Source organism: Glycine max, chromosome 15 (genome assembly GCF_000004515.6).
Source record: "Glycine max cultivar Williams 82 chromosome 15, Glycine_max_v4.0, whole genome shotgun sequence".
NCBI lineage: Eukaryota > Viridiplantae > Streptophyta > Magnoliopsida > Fabales > Fabaceae > Glycine > Glycine max.
Window position 1 is genome coordinate 5417711 of NC_038251.2, and position 26013 is coordinate 5443723.

General features: G+C 33.1%; 2 protein-coding genes, 2 long non-coding RNA genes, 1 other non-coding gene and 1 pseudogene across 5 annotated transcripts; 3 read left to right on the top strand and 3 right to left on the bottom strand.

Moving 5' to 3' along the window:
* Positions 1-835: 835 nt before the first annotated feature.
* On the top strand, positions 836-4803 carry LOC102666297 (uncharacterized protein At4g04980). Its single transcript, XR_003264724.2, has 8 exons — positions 836-1438; positions 1860-2182; positions 2274-2400; positions 2518-3418; positions 3516-3676; positions 3770-3935; positions 4027-4191; positions 4317-4803. It is a non-coding gene; the product is annotated as an uncharacterized protein At4g04980 (long non-coding RNA).
* Positions 4804-6083: 1280 nt separating this feature from the next.
* On the top strand, positions 6084-8179 carry LOC121173609 (uncharacterized). Its single transcript, XR_005888781.1, has 2 exons — positions 6084-6386; positions 7233-8179. It is a non-coding gene; the product is annotated as an uncharacterized lncRNA (long non-coding RNA).
* Positions 6111-6300, top strand: MIR4996 (microRNA MIR4996). Its single transcript, NR_048808.1, has one exon. It is a non-coding gene; the product is annotated as a microRNA MIR4996 (primary transcript).
* A 2641-nt stretch (positions 8180-10820) lies between the features above and the next one.
* Positions 10821-13052, bottom strand: LOC100801048 (polyphenol oxidase, chloroplastic). The gene has a single exon (XM_041009902.1). The coding sequence runs from the start codon at positions 12986-12988 to the stop codon at positions 11075-11077; it is 1914 nt and encodes a 637-aa protein (XP_040865836.1). The 5' UTR covers positions 12989-13052; the 3' UTR covers positions 10821-11074.
* Positions 13053-19169: 6117 nt separating this feature from the next.
* On the bottom strand, positions 19170-21296 carry LOC100807975 (polyphenol oxidase A1, chloroplastic-like; annotated as a pseudogene).
* A 2005-nt stretch (positions 21297-23301) lies between these two features.
* LOC100803171 (polyphenol oxidase A1, chloroplastic) lies at positions 23302-25295 on the bottom strand. The gene has a single exon (XM_003545834.5). It carries the CDS (start codon positions 25271-25273, stop codon positions 23465-23467), a length of 1809 nt encoding a protein of 602 aa, XP_003545882.1. The 5' UTR covers positions 25274-25295; the 3' UTR covers positions 23302-23464.
* Between the last annotated feature and the right edge of the window lie 718 nt (positions 25296-26013).

Here is a 26013-nt window from a genome sequence, read left to right on the forward strand (position 1 = left end):
TGTGCTTGACAAGTTAAGAAAAATAATCTTGGTTCCTTTCATATGATACACTCAAAATTACAAAGCAAATAGAAAAAGGATTGATAGTTTTAAGGTGAGGGGAAATTCTCCTTATTCTAGAGTTGGGGCAAACGACCAATATCAATAAGAATATATATATATATATATATATATATATATATATATATATATATATATATATATATATATATATATATAATTGGATGGACAAATTGCCAAGTAATGGAGTTTTTTTAATTCAAACACAATTTCAATTCCTCTCTTAGGCCTTAATAGTGTGTTTGTTTGTCCGTTTTGACTTTTCAAACGGATGTGGAAGGCAAAGCTAGAAATTTTTGCTTTTTTCACAAAACATTGCTTTGAAATGTACACCAACTGAATGCAACGTGTACACAAACATGCTCAGTGGCGTTATTACTTATTTCATATAAGTTGGAACAATATAAGGAGCAGGAGAATTGAGTTTGGGAGGAAATTCAGCAACGGTTTGTACCTAACAGTCAAAACCAATGTTAAGTAGTTTGTTAAAAGTGGGAACTATACAAAATTATTGAGTTGATTAAATATGGAAAATCCGAAGAGACATCTTAAAGGGTCGAAGCTGTTTAATATTCTCTTATTTTTAGCAATGAGCCTGCCCATAATACACTATACACTGTTACAGGAAATTAGTTACAACCCGCCTATATACTATCACTGGTATTCTGTCTTACTTTTTAGTTCTCAACACAACTAGTTATATATTTTACTCTCTTTTTTTTTCCCTTTTTCTAATTAATTATTACACCTTCCTTTGTAGAAAGTGAGTGGAAAACAAAAGTACTCATCTTGTCTTTGATCATAAAAAGTAGTCATTTTCCACACAGTATTTCCTGGATTGATAGCTTTATGGTGTTTTTGAATTTGTCACAATTCCTGAACTACCAGTTTCTGTGTTGGGCATTGGTTAGCTATTGTGAATTGTGATGAAGACACAAAGCATAAACGCCAACATAAAGCTCCCCATCAAATCCACGACATAGAAGTAGAAAAGAACCTTTTTTAACATTAGAACTCACATAATTTAATTGTTGCCCCACCATTAGGTGTAACCCCCTAATTGCATGCATGTCTCGCATTTTCTATTATCATTTCAATTTGAATAATATCCATTTCTGATTTGTTTTTCTTACAAAGGTTTGAATTCTCTTGTAAATTATTCTATAGAATTATTTTGTCTTTTAATTATCTTCAACAGGTTTACATTTTGAGCTGAACATGTCAGGTTGCTTATACGCGCTTTGTGAAGTTGTGGTTCGAACATCATAGTGTTTCTTTTATTTCAAGTCAATATAAGCAAACCAATTAAGGCATGGCTAATGTGAGATTATGTGGTTTGAAGCCACTGCTCTTTGGACGGAAGTCATGTGTTTCTGAGGTAAGATTCTGATCTTTTTCTTGTTTCAACATGGGGTTGCAATATGAGCAAATGCATACAGACCAATCTTATTAGAACAAACTCAAAATCTGGATATTAATTAGGATTTTGATACTTTTGACAAAGCCAATCCCATATATTTTGTCATTGTATTTTCCATGACATGCTATGTTCCTTGCTTCAATTTTGCTTAGTATCGGAATTGTTATATTGTCACAATACCTTTCATTCATCAAATTTTCTTAAGAAAGGTCAGTGGAAACATTTAGAGAACCTTCATGAGATAAAATCATAAAAATTTATTATCTAACGTTAAAAGGGGTAATTTAGTATACAAAATGTAGGGATTTCAATTTTAGCTATCCGAAATATTATTCAGATTTTATATATGGGAATCCTTCTCAAAGTTTAATATATGCAGTCAATGAAAAGCTCTACCACACCCAAGAAGTCTTCTATGGCTCAGAATGAAGGGAAGGGGGGGTCAATTGAGTGGTCATTTGTTGGTGCGGACCAATTGATTTCAATGATGAAGGTCCATAAAAAGATCTTTGTCTTCAGGGACATCATGGACCTTGCTCCTCTGAATAGTTCTGCTTCCTTACATGAGGTACTTTACGAATTATGACTTCTTTCTATGAAATTGAAAAAATAAATAACTAAAGGATGATTTCGCCTCCATTTGTTTTTCATCTGTCATATTGCAGATGGTTATTGCAACCCTGGAGGAAGTCTATAGATCAGGTTTCAAAATGTAGCACATAAAACTATTCTAATTCTGATTACAGAAATTTGTATCCTAGTAGAATACTAAATGTATAAAGTTTTCCTCTAGGGTCTTGCCTACTTCCGCCAGGCTTTAAAGTCTCTTGGACAGTCTTGGATGATGAACAACGATTGTATGGAAAAAAACAATTATGAGTTGCCATCTTGTAAAGATAACACCAATATATGGCAACTGGGTATGCTATTATCTCATTTTTCTTATCAAATGATTAATCAGAATTCAGAATTTCTGTCAAATGTCTCCGTTGAATTTGGTATAATCTGAGTTAATTGTCATTTTATTTGTTTCGCAGGTGAAACCATGTCGGGCACACTTGATTGTTTGATTAATTTTGCTAGTGAAAAGTTTGATATCATGGAAGAGGACCCCAAAAAAGAATTCAGCCCACCATCTAGCTCGTTTGGAAAAGTTATGTCCAACTCCAACTCCTTTTCTGAAAGCAGCTATTCTCCTACCACACCACTTTGGTCTCTCAGAATTCAAGGTGTGGCAAAGCAGAACCCGATTGATTTAAAGCGCTTATCTTACCATATGTCACCACCACACACGGAAATCCACAAGATAGAGAAGAAACCAACTATAAACATGGAAATAATAGATCACAAAGCTGAAAATCATGGAAAAAGCATTTCACAAGAGATAGTTCTTCACTCGGACACAACTAGTGATCATGGGAAAACATATGATAAACCTCAAGCAAAGGAAGATGTGGAGAACCTATCAGTATCTCCCAAACCATTAGAAACACCTACCCTGCAGCAAAAAGCACCAGGATCGATATCATCGTCACCACCACTAACACCAACTCCACCAGCACCACTCCTTCCCACAACATACACTGTCCCATTACCACAAGTGCTGCAGCCAAATATGGCACTGCCACCACCACCTCTACCGCCAGTGCCTTTCAAAACTGGATTAGCTCCGGCACCTCCACCACTATTTCCACGAGGAAACGGAGCTGCTGCTCCACCACCTCCTCCACCTGGAACAGGGAGATCCTTGCGTCCTAAGGCAACTACCAAATTGAAAAGGTTGACGCAATTAGGCAACCTGTATCGAACTCTCAAGGGAAAAGTGGAAGGATCTAGCCTCAAAGGTAAATCATCCGGTGGGAGAACCAGTGCAATTGGAGCAGGAAGCACTGGAGGAAAGCAAGGAATGGCTGATGCTCTAGCAGAGATGGCAAAAAGGTATGCAGTTTAGACAATCCAGAACAACACATTTGGTTAGTTTTCAAGTCTTGAAGCCAAATATCTCACCACTCTCTATTGTTATTTTTACTACTAGATCATCTTATTTTCAACAAATTGAAGATGTTCAGAGGTACACAAAACAGATCATAGAACTGAGATCTGCTATTACCAATTTCAGGACTAATGATATGACAGAACTTATTAAGTTCCATAAAGATGTTGAATCCGTTCTTGAGAATCTAACTGATGAATCACAAATGAGTTTAGAAACTCCATTTTGAAATAATGCACTACCGTATATATTATATTGCTAGTTCTTTCAATACCATGATAGTTCTTTTGCTATGTAGGTGCTATCTCGGTTTGAAGGTTTCCCCTCGAAGAAGTTAGAAGCTACAAGAATGGCTGCCACGCTTTATCTTAGATTGGATTCAATTCTTACTGAGCTCCAAAATTGGAATATAGTGCCTCCCATGGGCCAGTTCCTTGACAAGGTTGAACGTTACTTCAATAAATTCAGGATCCTCAGATTTATTATCCCCTCAATGATGCAATTTTTTTTAATGTAATGTACATTCATTTCTGACTCACAAGACCAACATACGGATAAAAACAGAATTAGATGGTTTGGAGCGAAACAAAGATGAAGAATCCATGAAATTCAAAGGCCACAACATTGAATTCGACTTCCACATCCTTATAAAAATCAAAGAAGCAATGGTGGATGTTTCATCTAATTGCATGGAGTTAGCACTAAAGGTTAGAAAACAGTCATAAACCAGCACAATTACTTTTTATCAAATCACCTTAGAATCATTTAGAATGATTAACATTATGAGAATTTGCATAAACTCAATGCAGGAAAGGCGCAATGATGCTGCTACCTGCCTACCAGAGATTCAGGATCAAACATTAGTGATGGAAAAAGAAAAGAAGATGCTAAGTTGCTTTGGAGGGATTTCCAATTCGCATTTCGGGTCTATACATTAGCTGGTGGACACGATGATCGTGCTGACAAGCTGACAAGAGAATTAGCTAAGGAAATAGAGAGTGATCCCAACCAGCCATGATGTTGCACAAGCTTGATTTCTTGAGGATACGGTCATAAAGCACTTTTTCCCCCTTTTTCAGTTAAGAAGCTCTAGATCTTGGTTTGAGCAAAAGCTAAAAAAAAAAAAAGTGGTTGCTTTCTCGGCTACAATACAATTCAAACAATATAGATGAGTAAAAATTTGTCATGGTGAGGTTCTTTAGCTATATACTTATCATATATCGGGCTTTTGCTTTTTTCTTTTTTTAAATAAGTCAAAATCCATTTGTATATTAAATTATTGTTAGAGAAATGGAGTTATAATATTTTATAGGAGGTAGTTTTGCTTGAAGAGGTTCAAAATCAATTGCGGGGAACTCTTGCTACTGGAAGTATGGAGCTAGACTCGGTGCTTCACAGCTCCCTTTAAATTGTTTTAAAGTAATCAATTTCTCGTTCTCAATTAGCATATAGTGAATTCTATTTTTTTTTAATTAATTACATATCTGATTCCTCTAGTTTAGATTATTTGTTATTTTAAGTTTTTTTTTAAAAAAAATAGGTACTTCTATCTTTAAACTTTACAAATATCCTTCCTTTATTTTTTTTCTTACTTAACACCCTCATTTTTTTTATTATAACTTTTTATAAGTTAAATTGATTAAATTGTCTTTTACTCAAAATTTATTAACCAAAATATCAAATTTACCCAAATTAAAAAAAATCTCGAAAACTTATTTTTGAAGAGCATAAATAATTAAGCTTTAAAAGGAAAATAAATTTAATATAAAAATAAGATTTTAAAAATAATTACTAATTTAAATTTTTAAAAAAGAGTATAATAAGAGATTATATATCACTGTTAAGATTAAAATTCTATATTTTTATACTGGGTAGAAGGATATTGTTTCGAATTCACTAATAACCCAAGTCTGCTACAGTTTGGGCTAGACACTCTATTACGGCTGATGTCCAAGCTTCATCCATTTAGCCCAATTGGCATACAAACTCTTTTATAGTCATGATAACCACACTTAGTTTTATGTGGTATTTATTATTTACAACAGCTGATCACGTTAAATTAGTTAACAAAAGATTTTAAAAAATATTTTATAAAAAAATATATATCATTTTCTAGTAGTTAAGGTTGTTACTTAATTGCAGAAATTAAAACAAAAAAAGCAAATATTTAAAAGATTAAAAAAAATTAAGAACTAAAGCAAAATAAAAGAAACACATTAATTTATAAGGACCAAAAGTTATTTAAACAGTTAAACCTATTAAAAAATACTATTAGCTTTCCACATTAGACACCACCATGAGTTTGTACTTGAAAGAGAAAATCAAGAGAAAGTATAAATATTAAAAGAAGAAGGACATGAAATTTTAATGATGAAGATTTTCACATAAAGGAGATCCAAGTGAAAATTACACATGAGAGATCCATTTTCAAAAAAACAATTAGCTACTGACGTGCAGTACCAATTAATTAGAAAATGATTTTGTACTATTGTACTCTTTCTAGCCAAGGCAGCAAGGCAGCAGTACATGTGTACTACCGAGCTGAATTTTCACAATAATTTCATTTCAGCTAATGGTAGCCTATAAATGTTGCACTAGCTTTCCTTCACTACCAGTACCAACAAGCAGTTTTTACATTTTCTCCTAACTTTGAGAGCATGGGTAACTTCTATTTTTTTGGCGCTGTCCCCTTCTCCATCATCTTTACTTCAACCTTTAAACTTCCTTTTTCAACTATTAAAATTCCTGACTATGTTGAGGAAATTAAGAAAATGGGTTTGTTGCCGATGCCAGCAGAATAGAAGCTCCCCATGTTCTCACCGTTAGCAGAAAACGGGTGTTATCTGGATAAGACCGCCAGGAACCATTCCCAAGTTTGCCAGCACCACCATCACTTCTTCACTCTAGTATCCGGTATGGTGAGATTAATTAATATATAAATGATAGATTTATACCTTCTCGGATTTTTTTTTTCTTTTGCTGAGTTCTTGGCATAAATTTTGGAGGGATTCTGATGTGACAAAATATAAGGGGTGTTTGGTTGAATTGTTTTTTTATTTTTATTTTCAATAGAAATAGAAAATAGTGATAAAAATGTGTTTGGTTGAATTTTTGTTTTCATTTTCAGTGAAAATATTTTCTCAAACAAATCAAAAATGAAAAACAATAAAATTTTATTTTCAGTTGAAATCAGAACCTCATTTTGATTAAAATGAAAATACACAAGGAATATAATTTTAAGCAATATTTCCTTTTGAAAGCATGTTCAGTGTTTTTATTTTTTGAAAGCAAAAAACAAGAAATCAAATCAAACATATTTTTTCAGAATTTTAATCTTTTGAAAATGGAAACAGTTTTAAGAAAATGAAAACAGGAAATGAAAATAGAAAATGAAAATACAAACCAAACATACCCTAATTAATTCAACATTCTCTCTTTAGATATTAATTATTTTTTGGCGAAAAAAAATTAAGTTGTGAAAAAATAAAGGATAATTTTAAAAGAATAATATAAATAATTGATAAATTAATATGATTATTTAAAGGTGTGAATGAGTTAAAGCGATTTTATTTATAGGAACAAATGTAGTATTTATAAATAGAGTTTAAAGGTCACGAAGTAATTTGTTTGGATACAGGCCGATATATATTGAACTTACTTCATTAAGGGGATTGCTCTTGTAGTATCACAATTGTTGTTGACACTATCCAGGTGGGTGTCATTTTGTTTTATCCTATAATTGTTCCTTGGAAATCGCAGAGGGAGTTAGATCTATGACCTTCAAGCCGCAATGGTGGAGGATGGGATCACACATGAGGTGGTGGATAAAGGTGGGGTCACACGCGATGGTGGTAGACGAGGTTGGGGAACTGAGAAATTTACGGGGAAGGGGAAGGGAAAGGGGTGTAAGGATTTGGTGAGTAGACAAAAGAAAATTTTCTTAAGGATTGATAGTGTTAATAACAATATTGGTATTGGGAACAAGAGTTCCCCTCCATCAAACAACCTAACACCATACCTTGGGTAGTTGACTTTAGTACAAAAGGTTATTACTATTGGTCCCAACAAAATTGCTCTTGGCCCATACCAGCCAAGAACAATTACCAAACTACCCTTCTCCACCTTTCATATCTTCTTTCTCCTTTCCTTTTTTTCTCTTTCTTAATTCATTCTCTCTTTTCTCTTTCCCTTTCTTTCCTCTCTTCACTCTGTACACTCATATACTACCAATTTTTTTTCGTTTTCGTAGTCAAAATAGAATCACAATTTTGTTTTGCAATTTTATATAATTGAATCATGATTTTGTTGTGTTGCACAATTATTGTAGGTATATAATATCTACTAAAGATATCATTTACGTTTGTAAGCTAATATTGATTTTTTGGCTAACTTTGTCTCTTGTATATATGATAATGGAGATTTTTTTAAAGGATCGTTGTCCCTTGCCTCCTGTTGTACTACAATGGAGAAGTTACTACACACCCAAAGTTCGCTCATGGCAAAAGCTTACAATCAACACATACAAGCTTTCAACTCAATACAATTTGAATTAGTTAGAGGATTTCAATACATAATAGACATTTCTAAGGATTGAAATATGTAGTAGACATTTTGTTCATGACAAAAGTTACATGTGTATCCCATTATTTTTATGGATGTGAACCTCAATATGTAATTGATATTTCTATGAAATTGTATGCAATACATGTAATTTCTGAAGACTTTTTAAAATTATGAAAAAAAGGTACAATGGAAGTATGACTTCATCACACTTCCATTGTACAATTTTTTTAAGAAAAATTACTAATCGGAAGTGTGATTTCGTAGTGTAATGTACAATGGAATCACACTTTTGTTGTACCATCATTTTTTAACCTCCCTTGCATAACAAAATCATGGTTTTGTTATGTATTTTTTTCCACACTAAGATGTATTATGAAATCGTGATTCCATTGCATAACGGAGTGTGCGAAAATTGTGCACAAGATTCCATTGCACAAATGTACAACAAAATCGTGATTATGTTATGCAGAACCTTTACCTTCTTAATTCTCTTTGGGAATAGGTAATTTTGAAATTTTGAGGAATTATATGGCCAATAGTAAAACCCATTGGAGCCAATAGCAACATCCAGTACAAAAGAGTGTTGTTAGGTGCACCCAGCATTATTGCTGGTGCACCCAGCATTTAATTAAAATACCAAAATTGCCCCTACGCTTTTTTCGCATTTGTGATGGGTGTGTGTGAGGGTGATCCGTAAATCGTACGGATCAAGTTGATCCGTAAGATTGATACGGATCAACTTGATCTGTAAGCCTTTTACGAAACAATACGGATCAACATGATCCGTAAAAATCTTATGGATCAAGTTGATCTGTAAAAAGCTTACGGATCATGTTGATCCGTAAAAGGCTTACGGATCAAGGGTATTTTCGTCATTTTACCTTAAGTACTGGGTGCACCAGCAATAATGCTGGGTGCACCTAGCAACACCCAGTACAAAATAGCAGCCAGCCCATCCCACAAAACCCAGTTTTCCACGAAACGAGGAGAGTCCAATTGTTACAACTCCAGCCCAAGTCTTCCCATTTCCGACCTTTTTTTGTGTGTAAAATTTCTATGTTATCCCCTCTCTTCAGATGTAATGTAAAGTTTTTCAAGAAGGTGATCACCAGGTAGTTAATCAGTTACGGAAGATGTGTCTTTGGTAACGAAAAGCTTCGAACGTTCAACAAAAAAGTTAGGATACATGATTGACTGAGTGAGAATGACAATGTTAGCATAGAGTATATGATAACGTGTTCATCAACTTCATAAAAGTAAGAGGAAGGGTTAAGAGTTAAGACTTAAGAGTCGATCTTGACACGCCCAATAATGACTAGGAACACTTTTGTCACCATTAGAAATGGTCCAACAAGCAACCAGTTTGTCATCCTTTATTAACTTTCGTAAGCCACACGTATACTGTCATCCAAAATAACATTTATAAATTCACTAGTTTCTCTTCAGAATGAACTATTTTATAATTATAATAATGCAATTATCATTCGATGGCAAGATTAAATGTTGCTCCTTAGTCATAGTTTCAAATTCACCACTTTCATATTCAACAAAATAGCACATGCAGTGTATTTTAGGTCATTCTTAAGTAACAGATATAATAAATTAGTTTAGTGCCGTGCGGGGTTCGATTAGGTAATCCATATTTTATTTGAAGAGTTTTCAACTAAAAAATAAACTCCTAAAAATAGGAATACTAAACTTTTTCATAATTGTAGACATATGCGGGTAAAATTTATATCAAATAGAAGATGAATAGCTAAATGGGTATATCCACAAGTAATTTAAATCAATATTGTCACTATTCATTAAATAAATGGGGTGAGTATCAAGGTATTCATACTCGCAAGTACTTGTTATCGTAAAATTACATAAATACTCCTATACAAATATATAATACATATCATCATTATTGTTAAGTTATTTTTACTTATTATTATTTAGCTATATTTTTTTATCTTAAAAAGAAATCCTTCATATTACGCATTTAATAATTTAAATAGAAAATAATAAATACATCATATTAGGATCTTTAAAAATAAAATTGTTAACATTTCTCAATTACATTATAGTTATTCGTTATTATTGTAACAAAAAGTAAGAACAAACGTTGTTATCACTCAAACCTATCAAATATTAATACTTCACCTCGACGTAAATGAAGAAGCACATCCATATATTTGGCGCTTACCACACATAATTAGCACGCTTAGTCTCGACTCTCGATGTTACAGACTAATAAACAGAACAGAACCATTATATATGAAGCACTGTAAACAAGATATGTATACTGATAAGTATTTTACATAGCCTACATTTTTTACACGTCATAGAAATGAATTTTGTTTTATTAACTCTTTCTTTCATTTTAATCAACGATGTAATATTTTATATGGACGTGAAGGAAGGGTATAGAATTTTATATGGACGTGAAGGAAGGGTATAGAAAATGATAATCACAATTCATAAATTAATTTTTTCGTTTGTAATAACGCAGAGATCCTTTATTTAGATTTTGAAATCTGTATCATTTTTTATACACTATATATATATATATATATATATATATATATATATATATATATATATATATATATTTCTCCTTTTCTTATTATTTAAAGTGGTCTAACATGGGATATAATTATAATAACTAGCTAGCACCTTAATCTGCACGATCCTTGTCTCCAAGAGAAGTGCCACACGGTACGAGGCAATTTAGTGACTGAAAACTTCAATTATATATTTATTGGTGAAAACCTTATGAAATAATCATATTTGAAAATCGAATTATTTTACACACTTTTAACGCTTATTATTATTTCCAATCTTTTTCTCGCTATTAAATCGCATAACATAGTATAACATATATATCGTATCTATAGCTAGATACGATTTCACCTCTTGGTACTCCAAGGACGTCTTTTATCCAACCATCATTTTTCAAACCTAGTGCAAACCTCGTTATGAACAGTGAAATTAACCAGCAAGCATATGGCTTAATTTCATTCAAACTTTTTCAATTCAATTAACTATCGCCATCCTCACTTGTGAAACTCTATCTTGATCCCACCAACGATGACATGCCCCTTCCCAAACTTGGGCACCAAAGTCACCACCACATGCTCATCATCTTCAGCACCCAAATCCTCCAACAACTCCGTTATCCCAAGCCTCAAGTTAGTCTTCATCTTCCCATGCTTGTGCTTGTGCTTATGAGGCACACTCACAAAGCTTCCCGCAAACTCAGTCTTACTTGGCCCACCTGGCACATCATCTTCATCGTTAATATACACATCAAACTTCACACCCAAATCCCTCTCAAACTCAATCCCTTCTATCACCAAAACCTCTTCCTCCTCTTCCTTTTCCTTCTCACTCCTTCCCTTCTTTGGCCTCTTCACAAGAGCACTCACACTTGAATCCAAAACCAAAGGAAACTTATTAGTAGTTTTATTAGTAGTCTCAGCAGCCAGTGCTGCACCAGCACCAAAGCTCCTTGCAACCACTCTTCGAAAACGCGGTGTTGGCTTAGCTTCTAACCACGGAACATCAACATCTTGGTAAACATATCCAAGCTTTCTAGTATCAAGACAATCCTTAACCTTCACACGAACAAGATTCTTGTTCTCATCGTAGAAAAGAAACCCAGATTCCAACCAATCAGGGTCTTTGATGTCACTTCTCTTTCCTCCAAGAGTTTTCCATATGGACCACATTCTATCCACATTAGCGTGGTGAGAATAGAAAATAGGGTCTCTAGCAGCAGAATAGAGAGTCCCCATGTCCTCAAAGTTAGGTTGTGTGTTATCACCGGTCCATATATGGACCGGACCGTGAGGAATGTTCTCCACAGTGCCACCACCGGGATCACTATCTTCTCCTGCACGGTAAGGGCTACCGAAGAAGAGCGTTGGAGTCTTTGAACTTGACACCAGTTGCCGGTACATGGTGTTGAGATTGGTTGATATTTGTTCTTGTGTTGAGGATTGGTCTTCAACGCCGTTGTAGTCTAGGTCAACGAGTTTTGGCGGTTTATGATTTGCGTTTCTGAGGGAGTCATAAAGTGGTGACTTGGGATCAGTGTACATGGCTGGCATTGGCATGCCATTGGGGAAATCCCAGTTCCAAAAGGGAAGGGCAAAATTTGGGTCAAGATCTTTGATCAAGCTTCCCAAGATTTTCTCATAGAAGTAGAGGTACCAGCGGTGGAAGGGAAAGAAGAGCCAAGAGTTATGAACTTGAAAATCAAGAGAAGGGAACCCAACTTGGTGATATGCACCATCACAATAAGCACAATGAATGTTAGCTTGTTGTGTGAAGCTTCGTGGATCGTTGGGAGGCAGGGCTTTCATGCGACGAAGGGCTTCTTTGTAATTTTGGAGGTATGTGGCATCTACCAAATGTGCAGCGGGTCTGACCTTAACTTGGGGGGTGATTGGAAGTGTGAAGTCTATGATGTTTGAGGAAATTGGAGGGCAACAATTGGTCTGTTTGGCTCCTGAGGGAAGGTCAGGTGGGCCACATTTGGTTATCTCTGGAGGGGAGATAGGTGCTGCAAGGGACAATGAATCATTGCTTAGGGTACCATAAAAGCCTCCTAGGCCAATGAGGATATTTCTTCTGTCAAACATAAAGGCCTCTTCTTGGGTGTCTTTGTTGATGTTTTTTATTGATTGGTTTTCTTGGTCACCACCCTTTGTGGCTTTGCATGACACTCTAGACTTCGCAACTTTTGGGGCATTGGAATTGTGATTTCTGATTAAGGGGATGGAACAAGAGGTAGAAACATGGGTTCCGGTGGCAGCTGGGGTGGAAGTATTATTATTGGTTGCAATGGAAAAGGGTGGAGGATATAGGGAAGCCATGAGTATGTGATAGATAGATTTATTTTGGAAAATGCAAATTTTGGTAGATGCAATATATTGTGTGCTTAAAGCTTGTGAAATGCCTCCCATTTTATAACTAAGTTCGGTAGACTATTCTCTTCATCAAAATAAGAGAAATGTTGAAGATTAACATGATATCAATTAATAATCACGTGGACGAGGATCAACTGGAATTGCTATTATTTGTTTATTATTCTTCTAAAGTAAGTTTCATTGCCGTGCGAGTCACTATATCTTCCCTGACGAATTCCAAATACAGATGATCATCGACGAATAATAAATAATACCGATGATCAATTGGGAATACTTTATGCTAAGACGAATTAAATAGTAGTATAACATAATCCTATTTGTATACTTTTATTATTGTTTTGGTTATGGCCTGGAATTTGGATCCTCTCCGCTGAATGGACGAGCAAGCTAGCTAAAGACAGTCAATTTCCACGAAAGTTCTGGTGGTATCATGTATGAAATAGTGTGCAAATATCACAATTCCAGATTTTTTTTTTCTTTCCAGGGGCCTGTTCACTTTATAGTATTATTACACCATTCTAATTTGAGCAATGCAATTTCGTTCCAACTGCTATACTTTGCGATAATTATATGTTATGCCACCAAAACAACGCTCGGAATCTTTTCTGTTTTCTACGGGGTTTTTTTTTGTCTTTTCTGTATACAGATCACACGAATTTTTTAAATGCATGAGAGACTAATTTGTTTGATAAAAAAATTTACTATAATTTTTTTTGAAAATATTCATTTACTGGAGAAAAAAAAACCCCACAAATATAAATATAAATATATAAAGTAATACCATATGATATGATGAGAAAGACAAAGAATAAATAGCATGTGATACTAAGAGAGAAATGTTAGGAACATATATATTATCATTTATATTATCATATACTTCTTTAACACAATATCTCTTTTTAGTTAAAATTGATTGAAAATAAAAATAGATAATATTTTAGAAAGAATGTATTAAAAAATATGATGTTGGTAATCCTCATTAATAAGATATATTATTATCTTAATTTGAGACAAAACATTCACAATATATATAGTATAGAGCTAATTGTAATTTTTTTCATCATCAAGTATATTCAATTGACACAAAATTATTTTAAATGTAATTATAGTAAATATTTAAAAAAAATTATGGTTGATATCCAATTCCAATCCGACTCAAATAGAAGTATAGAATTATAATACCTATAGGCTATAGTCTATATATATATATATATATATATATATATATATATATATATATATATATATATATATATATATATATATATATATAAAGCTCAAATCTACTACCTTCCTAAAAAAAATCAAGCATATACTTTTCGAAGATGACAAGGGCGACAATTAAATATCTCTGACCAGTTTCTCTATTGTTTTGGTTCTGTGCAGATTGCGTACGGTCGTTGTTTTCAGTTGGGGTGGGAAGCTAATTAGTGTATGTTTGTATAGGCGTTTGCACTTGCATTGAACGGAATTTCACACATTTTTCAACACAAAACGTGACAGGACAAAATTAATGGAAGTTTTTTGTGTTGGATAGGATTTAAACGCTTATTCAAACTCACTCTTAGTAATTTTTCTAGTTGTGCTTTCTTTTATCAGACAAGCGCTTGTCTTTGGCATGTTTTATGTTAAGGTTAAGCTCTTTTGATATTAATAAAGTTCAATTGCTCGATAAATTATATCAATACATTAATTGAAAATTATTAAATTAAAATTATTGAGAATTTAAGAAGTATTTAAATTAAAAAATATTACATTAATTTTAATATTATATATACTTAAATTATAAATTTAAAAAGTATTAAATTAAAATCAAATATGTTTTATCGAATATATTTCAAGATAAATTATATCAGTATAAATATAATATAATGTCATATTGAATATTATTATTAAGTCATTTTTTATATATAATACATAGTTATTTTAATTTTATTTTTTATATATAAAAACTATATTCATGGCAGATAAATATGATCGAGTTGAATGAAATTATTATTATTATAAATGATAAAATTCTTCTTAAATATTTAATACACTTATATATTTGAGATTCAAACTTAAAAAAAGCATTTGTTAGTTAGTTGGAATTATTATCGATACATAGTATATAAATTAATCTTATTTTGGTTGGTAGTTGTTTCTCTAATCTTTAGCACAACTTGTGCTTAAGATTAATTATTTATGTTCATAAATAAATTAATGTTAAAATAATTATTTTTAAAAAAGTATATGTTTTTAGAAAAAAATACATGTTATATAGAGTGGTTTGTGACAATTTGAACTAATTTGAATTGATTATTAAAATAAATCATATCTAATTTTTAAAAATTTGAATATGTCAAAATAAATTATACACCTTGTTAAATTAGTGGGACACCTGATGATGAACACGTCATTCTTACGTTTCCTTAACCAAACTCTTATTGTTTTTATATCTTATTTCGACTTTTTACTTAAAATTACGATAATGCTATCCTAGTTTGACTTTTGTATTTCTGATTCTTTTAATTTGACTTTTAAATTTGTATAGTTTTTTATATTGTTTTGAACTTTTGTTTCTTATTACTGCGTTAATTTCTGCTGTCTTTTTTTTTTGGCACATGGGAAGTAAGACTTACTGTTTTTGTCTTTATATCAGCTTTATTTTATTTTCTTCGTTTTCTCTGTAAAAAAAAAAGCTTTTTTTCGTTTTTTATTTGTTTGACATCAGCTTTATTTTCTAACATATATACCAGTAATCTGATATATTGCAAACCCAATCGAAATATTGAAAATTAAATACGGCTGCGACGATATTTTTGTGTTTGAGAGATGAGAGAAATCTTTTGAATTCTGTTCGGGTACTTTAGATGGTTTCTAATAAAATATACCTTATTTATATTTCTTTTGTTTTAATTTGTCTCATTTTTATGTCCTGGCATATTCTTTTATTTCAAGGAATATTTTTCTTTAAACGTTTTATATCATGCAATAAAAAAAACTTATAGATTATTCAGGATCCATTTTTCACAATTGAAAATTATTAAAATCACTCTCACCTTCAAAATATAATTAAATTTGTTTAATAATGGGAAACAAAAACTTCATTTTACCACTACTGCTTTATAAAATACTGTAAGACATAATTTGCGTAAAAAAAACTAAGACATATATATTTTTTGAAATCCATTTTTTATTTTGTTAAAATATACCTTTCATGAATTTTATTTATTTTGTTCAAATATTTAATTGAAAATAATAACTTTCTCTAAATCACCAATTTTTACACCTAACATGTCGCATGCAGGCTATCCATTTTAGTTTTGATTTAGCATTTTTGTAGCTATTTAATTTAGTTTAATACTTTTATTTTAAATAAGAGTTTGAAAACGTCAAGTAGTTGTCTACAGGTACGTAGGGGATATTTTGTTGGAAACTTTGTGCCTGTATATTATATAAATAAAAGAAACGAACACATCAGAGATAAACACATGAAATCAACACACTAGGTAAAAATTTAAAAATGGAACTAAATATTTAACTAAATAACTGAGTTGTCACTTTCTAATTGAGTTGCCTAAAGAAGAATATAGAAGAGACAAAGCTATAAACTCCTTGAATGAAACCTCCATGAATAATGACAGCTGGGAACAGAGTTGTCAATTTTTAATAATTGGGGGAAATAAAGGGAAGAGAGACTGCCGACAATAGATTTTGATCCGTGAATGGAGATGTTAGCTCGTTGACAAATGTATGAAATCGTCACAAGTAGTAAAGTTGTTGGAAGTTTGAGTGTTGAATTCACATGGATTTTGTTTGTACTTAAATTAATGCAAACCCAATTTAAAAGCAAGAGATAAAAATTTAAAATAAAAGATAAAGATAATAGATAAGATAAGATAAAAGATTTAAAAATAAGATTAAAAGATAAAATTAGAAGATAAAATATTTAAATTGCGATAAAGATAACTACGAAATTCAAATAAAATCTAAATCTACTAAGCCTAAATACTTGCTCCTAAAACCCAACACTAACATAAGGAATAACTACTTCTAAGAAAAACCAACAATCAAAATAGGAAATAAAATCTATATATTATAATTGCTAAAACCTAACAAGTCTAATCAGCCTAGATATATGGATTCAGAATTTGTTTGTTATCAATACCAGTGAACTAATTATGCCCCACATCTATTCATCTACTTGTCCCTGATGCCTCACGATGACAAGCATACCTTAATTACCTATCTTCCAAATGCCCTTTGCGAAGACTCAATAACTAAGATGCATTAAGATTACATTCTAGATGTTTGCTAAAACATGGGCATTGAGGCATTAAGTCATGTTAACCCAATGATTTCTTTCTTTTATTGTTCTATTAAGCGTTACCCTCTCCCGAGTGGCCTAACCCTTAAAACCGATTCACCCATTCATTCCTTATTCCTAATTAGGCTTTACTCTCTCCCGAGTGGCCTAAAGACTAACAGAAAATAAAGTTTGAAATGCAGAATAAATAAGAAAGAAAAGCAGATAAAAGAACCAGGAAGGAAAACCCTCTAAAAGATAACCCGATAATTTCTTCCTTTTAGTGTTCTATTAAGCGTTACCCTCTCCCGAGTGACCTAACTCTTAAAACAGATTCAAGTATTCATTCCTTACCCCTAATTAGGCTTTACCCTCTCCCGGGTGGACTAAACCCTAACAGAAAGCAAGTTCGAGATACAGGATGTAAAAAGAAAGAATGGTAAATAAATAAAAAACTTGGAGGGAATTCCTCTTTTTATATATTGATAACTCTTGAAATGCTTCATATATCATTGCCTTTTTTAAGGCTACCTAGCTAGGGGATAAACCACTCATAGTCATGAGAGTAGTTTTACAATGAGAAGGGGGTGAAAGAAAGTAAATGAAACCCCTAGGAAAGGGGGTTATGTGTTGGTGTCTTTTGTCTCTTGGACTGACTCTCTATTTATAGCTGTTGAAGTGGGCTTTGGACCTTCGTTGGCGCGCTTAGCGCGACATCCCGCGCTTAGCACGTGTACTTCCTGGCCCACTTAGCCCATGATGCGCGTATTGGACTGGGCCTTCTTCAAATTTTCTTCTTTTCTTCAATTTTTCTGTCCTTTTTGCTTGCTACACCTCCAATTTTTATATCTGCAACCAAAAATTCAATTTAATTAATTTTCTAACTTTTAATCATAAATAACTACTAAATAATTAATTTCAGACCAATATTTGACTAATTTTATACTATCAGAATATAATTATTTAGCAGTTATCAGGAGAAAATGCTAAAGTTTCTTATATCTGAGAGTTTTCTTAAAAAAAAAAAAAGCAATTAAGAGGGTACATATGTTTTCCATGCAGAGTACTGATGCATGAGATCATAGAGTGCAAGTATTTTATCTTCAGACAGGGAACTGCTGCTCAAACTTTACTTCCTTTGGTTAATTTTTTTTTTTTTTTTGCATTCTTTTAATATTCAGAAAACGTACGTATTTCCTTATTCAGCTTTTTTTTTTTGTAGCATTCTCTTAATTAAAGTTGTTGTTGACGTGTTTGAGTATGATATGACATTGATCTCTATTATCTTTTGTTTTCATGCATGCTACAAACTTTGAGTATGCTGATTAACAGTTTTTGTATTTTTCCTTTTATTGTGCTTTGAACCAAATTGCAGAAAATTATTGTTCACCAGAAATGAATGGATAAAACCTTTTTCCATATATTTTATATCTTTTTTTTCGTTATCATTTTGTTTTTCTTATTTATATTTTATTTTTTTGTATTTATCCTAATAAAATTAAGTGTTTACAAACATTAACTAAAACAAGGAAAATAGTGCGATATTAGTGTACACCAGCAACACAAATTTACTCAATATAATATTTAAAGTGTTTAAGTTACAGACTTAAAACTGGAAAACAAATTTTCACTCTTGACAAGAATCCACAAGAAAAACAACATATAATTTTATTTATCAAGTATTCTCATATATATCATGTCGCCGTAAATAAGAATAAGATAGGCTACTCCAATGTAGAAGCCACGAATTTATTGTATAGGAACTATACTATCTCCCTCCGAATCACTCGCGTAATCGGAAATGCTTTTATAGGACAATGCATTATCACCATATTATTATCCGTATAACTACCATATATATATATATATATATATATATATATATATATATATATATAAAAGTAGTAATATTATATAAATAATTTTATTTTAATCTGCAATAAGCTCTATATTGATGTTTCGGATTTTGACGCGACCTTTCCCAAACTTTGGAACACGCGTCACCATAACACTATCATCATCTTCTGCTCCCAAATCTTGCAACAAATCCGTTAGTCCGAGCTTCAAAGAAGTAATGATGTTCTTGTTTATGTGCTTCTGCGAGTGAGGCACATGACGGCAAATTGATATCAGGAGATCTCTTTTAAAACTAATTCTCAATCAGGGTCTCTTTTGAAATATTTTAAGAAGGGAACTGGTTTTGTGTGAGTATTTTATTGAGAGAAATAACGAAATACATATTTTATCACAAGAGCAACAATGAAATAGATGCATATTTTGCTATACTCATGCACTCATGCACTTATTTCGATGTTTCGGTTGGCTAAATATGTACATATTTTGCTGTTTTTTTTACAAAATATGTATTTCCTCTTTTTCCTTAATAAAACGCTCACACAAAATAAATTCTGATTGGGAATTAGTTTCTAAAAGAAATCGCCTGAGCCATGACAAAGCTTCCTGCAAACTCTGTATTATCTGGTCGGATTGCTTTATAATCTTCATTGTTAATTATCACATCAAACTTCGCAGGTGTGCTCTTCTCAAACTCAATCCCTTCAACCACTAGAATCTCCTCCTCCACTTCCTTCTTCTTCTTGCTCATAGACCTCTTTGGCCTCTTCACCACTGTCTGTCACAACCGAATTCAACATCACTGGGAACTTCACATTATTCCTTGAAGTCTCAACAGCATGTGCTGCACCAACACCAAAATTTTGTGCTAGTGCAACCTTTCGAACCCTAGATCCTAGCGGTGTAGGCCTAGAGTTTGACCATGGAATGTCTACATCTTGGTAAACATACCCTAACTTTCTCTCATCAAGACAATCTTTAACCTTTACACGCACAAGGTTTTTATTCTCATCGTGGAAGACAAACCCGGATTCAACCAATCCGAGTCAGTGAAATCTCTTCCACCAAGTGTCTTCTTCCATATGGACCATATCCTATCAACATTAGAATGGTGAGAATAGAAAATGGGGTCTCTTGCAGCCGAATAGAAACTAACCATGTCCTCAAAGTTAGGTTGGTCGCTATCACCAGTACAAAGATGAAGAGGGCCATGTGGGACATTCTCTAAGGAGCCAGTACCTAAGCTAGGCACAACTTGGGAGTTCTTCCATTAGACACAACTTGCATATACATTATGGTGAGGTTGGTGGAGATGTTTCCGTCAACATTAGGATTGTCATTGAAGTTAGGGTCTACAAGTGTTGGGGGTTGATGATTGGCATCGCGGAGAGTTTCATAAAGGGGTGATGTAGGGTTTGCATAAATGGAAGGAAATTGCATGCCCTGACGAGAATCCCAGTTCCAAAATGGAATGGCGAAGGTTGGGTCATTGATCAAACTCCCCAAGATCCTTTTATAGAAATAAAGATACCATCGGTGGAAAGGGAAGAAGATCCAAGAGTTGTGCACTTGAAGATCAAGATCATGGAATCCGACTAGCTTATATGCACCTTCACAATAAGCACAATGAGCGTTGGCTAGTTCGGCGAAATTACGTGGATAATCAGATGGGAGGTTTTTCATGAGGTTAAGGGCTCTTTCGTATTTGGCTTCATAGTCATCATTGACCTAATGTGCGGCTGGTTTTACCCTCAGGGGTTGGTTAGAGGGAGGGAACTTGAAATCTATAATATTTGTAGAAGAAGATGGTGGGGGGCAACAATTGTTGGGTCTGCACCCGCAGGTAGGTTTGGTGGATCGCATGTGGTTATGTTCGGGGATAGTGGTGCAGCAAAGGCAAAAGGATTGTTGTTGTTATTGTTGTTAAGAGTTGCAGCTCCACAAAGTCCTCCTAGGCCAAGTAGAACGTTCCTCCTATGTACTACAATATGTGGAGGTTCTCCTTCGGATTTAGGGTTTGGTGTGGGATTGTTTTGGTTTCCACTGTATGTCACTCTTGGAATGTGAAGGTGTTTTGGCTTTCTCTTTTTAGTGGATTGGAATTGTGAAAATGAATGCAAGGAAGAAGGGAGAGTGGTGGAGTAGAGAGAGACATTAATTGATGACTGCGGACACGAAAGATAGATGAGAAATAGATGCCATTTTTTGTTTTAGAAATTTAGACCTTCTCAGCCCTTTTTATAATGAACTCATGATGAAGAACTTTATCTTGAATTTGCGTGTGGTTGATAATCAACTAAAACAAATTTCTAATAAGAGCAGAAATAATAATATATATGTTCACATTTAGCTAATCGGAATGCAAATTTGCAGTTGGTAATAGATGAATTAAGACCAACGTGTGAATTTGAGCTCTGCTAACTTCAATCTGATACGTACTTCATTGAGATGCATGTCGTTGGCAAGCAATTAAATAAAAATCCACATGAAGGTTTACACACAACGCCCAAGTACGCGATATCGTCGAAAACCCTCTTATGATCAGACTTGAGAGCAGATGCATGGACGAATTTAACTGCACCCGTGACAAAAAGTCTTTCGCGTCCTTAATTGCATGTGATGAATGTAGTTTTCTCTTTATTATTCATAATGATGTTTTAATAATTTTACATTTATCCTGTAACTAAGTAGTTTGAACATGGGTAAACAAGACTTATAAAAACTCAAAAAAGGAGAATGGATATTAGATTGTAAGTAACTCATTAGTATTTAGTAAGCTATAGGAAGTGGGACAAAAGAAAATTTATAGACAAAATAATTAAGAGAGACCTAGAAGCTCGTAACTTGATTAATTATAAATATAATTCACGACTCTGTAATCAATCTCACCTAGAGAAAAAAGACTTTTTTATGTTTAACTTTTAAATTCCTCATAAAACGAAATAGCTAGACTTGTCTTCATAAGCCACGTTTAAAAAATATGCTAACTCATTCCAGTTTTTTTTTTTTTACCTATGGACATTTAGGTTTAAAAATGTCAATAAGTCAACAATTTAAAGATTAAGTTTCTCTTGTGAAAATACAAAGATTAAACGTTTAATCTTAGAATTTAATTAGAATACAATCATAATACATACATTTTTTATACTGTCACGTAATAATAAATTGTGTCGTAATTAAAAAAATATTAATTTTATAATAATTACTTTAAAAGTTAAATTTAGTATGATTTTTAATTGGTTAACAATACAAAATTCCTTACAATGTATCAAAATTAAACTCTAAATTTATAAATTGAATTTAGTTTATTCAAAAAATTGGGAAATTAAACTTGATTTGTTTATTTCGTTTATGATCTAGTCAATTTTTATTAATTGTTCTTTAAGTTATTTTTAATTTTATTAATTTAATATTTAGCATATATTTTTATGTTAAAATTAAGATTATCGATATAAAATTAATATTTTACATTTAAATTATTGTTTACTTTTCTGTTATTTTTTCTTTTTCTTTTACCCCAATTTTTACACTTATAATTCTTTTTCTTTTTTATCTCTTCTAATTATTTAATAATTAAGTTTGTATCACTTTAAGTATAATCAACATATCTATAGATTTTAGACTTTTATTTTAACTTTATTATTTATGACAAATTAATACACTTATCAACTAATTAGCACTTTTCACTTATCTTAAGGTGCTAATGACACATTAAGAATAGTAGAATATTAGAGGAACTAATCATATTAATTTGCTTCTGAAGGGTTTTCTTGTGTGTTTCTTGGAAAACGTATATTAGATATCATATTAAAATAATATTATTTTATAAACTATTTCGAATAAGCTGAACGCAGGAACTTAGTTTTAATTGATATAAACTAATTATAATTAATTTCATAAAATTCTTGATTGTTTGCTCACTTTAAATGTGTGATCCTACACTGTCAGTTTCATAACACAACATATATTTTATACTTTTATGTTATACTTTGCAACAAAATCATACAAAAATTCATAAAATCTCACAACAGTACTTTACTTAATTACATTTTCACAATCACTTTTAATTATTATCAATCACTCTATTCAACTAGTTAAATTAGATCCTTTTAACTACATAAACATATCTTCTTAATATAACTCTATATCGATCTTGAAATTCTGTTATGGTCATCGATCTTTTTATAAAATTATTTTATATTATCCATACGCATTAATCTTTTATTTTATTTATCAAGTATTAAATGAATCAGCATATGATAGGAAATACATAATATCTCTTTATGAGTTACACACTTTATTGGAAACTAGTAACCATATATGTATTACCACACACACATATATAAGTAGTTGAAGCATATAGATAATTTTCAATCCGAAAGAAGCTCTATTTTGATGCCTCTGATTTTAACACGCCCTTTCCCATATCTCGGAACCAGCGTCACCCTAACACTGTCATCATCTTCCGCTTCCAATTCTTCCAACAAATCCGTAAGTCCCAGCCTCAAACAAGTAATGATGTCCTTGTTTTTGTGCATATGTGAATGAGGCACACTCACAAAGCTTCCTGCAAATTCTGTATTATCTGGTCGAATCTGCTTATCATCTTCATCATTGATAAACACATCAAATTTCACAGGTGTGTTTCTCTCAAACTCAATCCCTTCAATCACCAAAACCTCTTCCTCCTCTTCCTTCTCCTTCTTGCTCCTCGACTTGTTTGGCCTTTTAACCATTGTGCTCACAACTGAATCCAACACTAGTGGGAACTTCACATTCCTTGAAGTCTCAGCAGCATGTGCTGCACCAACACCAAAATTTTGTGCTAATGCTACCTTCTGAACCCTTGACCTACGCGGCGTGGGCTTAGAATTTAACCATGGAATGTCAACATCTTGGTAAACATACCCTAGTTTTCTAGTGTCAAGAGAATCCTTGACCTTCACACGCACAAGGTTCTTGTTCTCATCGTAGAAGAGAAACGCAGATTCTAACCAATCTGAATCAGTAAAATCCCTTCTTTTCCCACCAAGTGTTTTCCATATGGACCACATCCTATCAATGTTTGAATGATGAGAATAAAAAATGGGGTCTCTTGCAGCTGAATAGAAAGTTCCCATGTTCTCAATGTTAGGTTGGTTGATATCACCGGTCCAAAGATGAACAGGGCCATGTGGAACATTCTCTACTGATCCAAAACCCGGGTCAGGCTCATCCCCAGCACGGTAAGGATTTCCAAGGAACAATGTAGGAGTCTTCCCGTTAGACACAACTTGCCTATACATTATGGTGAGGTTGTTGGAAATTTTGCCATTGGAAATAGGATCCTCGAGATTGAAGTCGAGGTCTACGAGTGTTGGGGGTTGATGATTGGCATTGCGGAGAGTGTCATAAAGGGGTGATTTAGGGTCTGCGTAAATGGAAGGAAGTTGCATGCCCTTAGGAGCATCCCAGTTCCAAAATGGAAGGGCAAAGGTTGGATCATTGATCAAGCTCCCCAAGATCCTTTCATAGAAATAAAGATACCAACGATGGAAAGGGAAGAAGAGCCAGGAGTTGTGGACTTGGAGATCGAGGTCAGGGAACCCAACTTGGTGATATGCACCATCACAATAAGCACAATGAACGTTGGCTTGTTGGGTGAAATTACGCGGGTCATCAGAGGGGAGTTTTTTCATGAGGTCAAGGGCTTTTTTGTATTTGGCTAGATACTCATCGTTGACCAAATGTGCGGCTGGTCTTACCCTCAAGGGTTGGTTAGAGGGAGAGAACTTGAAATCTATGATTTTGGAAGATGGGGGGCAACAATTGGTGGGTTTTACACCTGCGGGTAGGTCTGGTGGACCGCACGTGTTTAGGTCAGGAGGAGATATTGGAGCTGCAAAGGCAAAAGGGTTGTTGTTGTTAAGAGTAACAGCACCACAAAGCCCTCCTAGGCCAAGTAGAACGTTCCTCCTATGTCCTACAATATGTGGAGGTTCTCCCTGGGAATTAGGGTTTGGTGTTGGATTGTTTTGGTTTCCACTGCATGTGATTCTAGGAATATGATGGGGTTTTGGCTTTCTATTTTTAATGGATTGGAATCGTGAAAATGGATGCAACGGAGAAGGGGGAGCGATGGAGTTGGAAGAGACATTATTGACTGTGGGCACGAAGGATAGAGGAGAGATAGATGCCATTTTTTTATGATAAAAGTTTAGGCCTTTTCAGCCCTTTTTATAATGAAGTGATCATGAAGAACTTTCTCTGAGATTACGTGTGTTTTATGATCCCTAAAGCAAACTTTCAACGAGAGCAGAAACAATATGTTGACATTTTGGAATGGGGATTCAAATTGGAGGCTGATAATTGTTGAATTTAATACCAACGTGTGCAATTTGAGCTCTAGCTTGTTGTACTATGTGTCGGTTAGGTACTTCGTTGAGATTTCTTTGGCATCTATCTAAAGTCCAAATATACATTCAAATCATAATGGTATACACGCAACATCAAAGTACGTAATCTCGAAAACTCTCGCGAGACTTGGGAGAATAGTATGCATGCATGAATTTAGGTACTGCATCGGTGAAGAGAATCTTGCATCGTTGTGTGTTAAATGTAGTTTTCACCAAAAAAAAAAAAGCGCTGATTGCTGAATGTAGTTTTCTCTCGATTATTTGCAAACATTATGTTTCAGTATTCTAAACTTTAGCTTTCTTTTACTTATTGCATCAAATCTTATATCTATAGTATATATTGTGTTCCTTATCTCTCTTCCTTCTTAATTAGGAGTGTTCGTACTTCTTCCTTAGACTAGTGCACATGAATTAAGGATTAATGCTTAACGGATCGAGATAATTTAAACTAAAAAAATTACAGTATCTTTTTTTTAATATCTCATTATTAACTAATATACTTATAGTAATTATCAAATAATGGT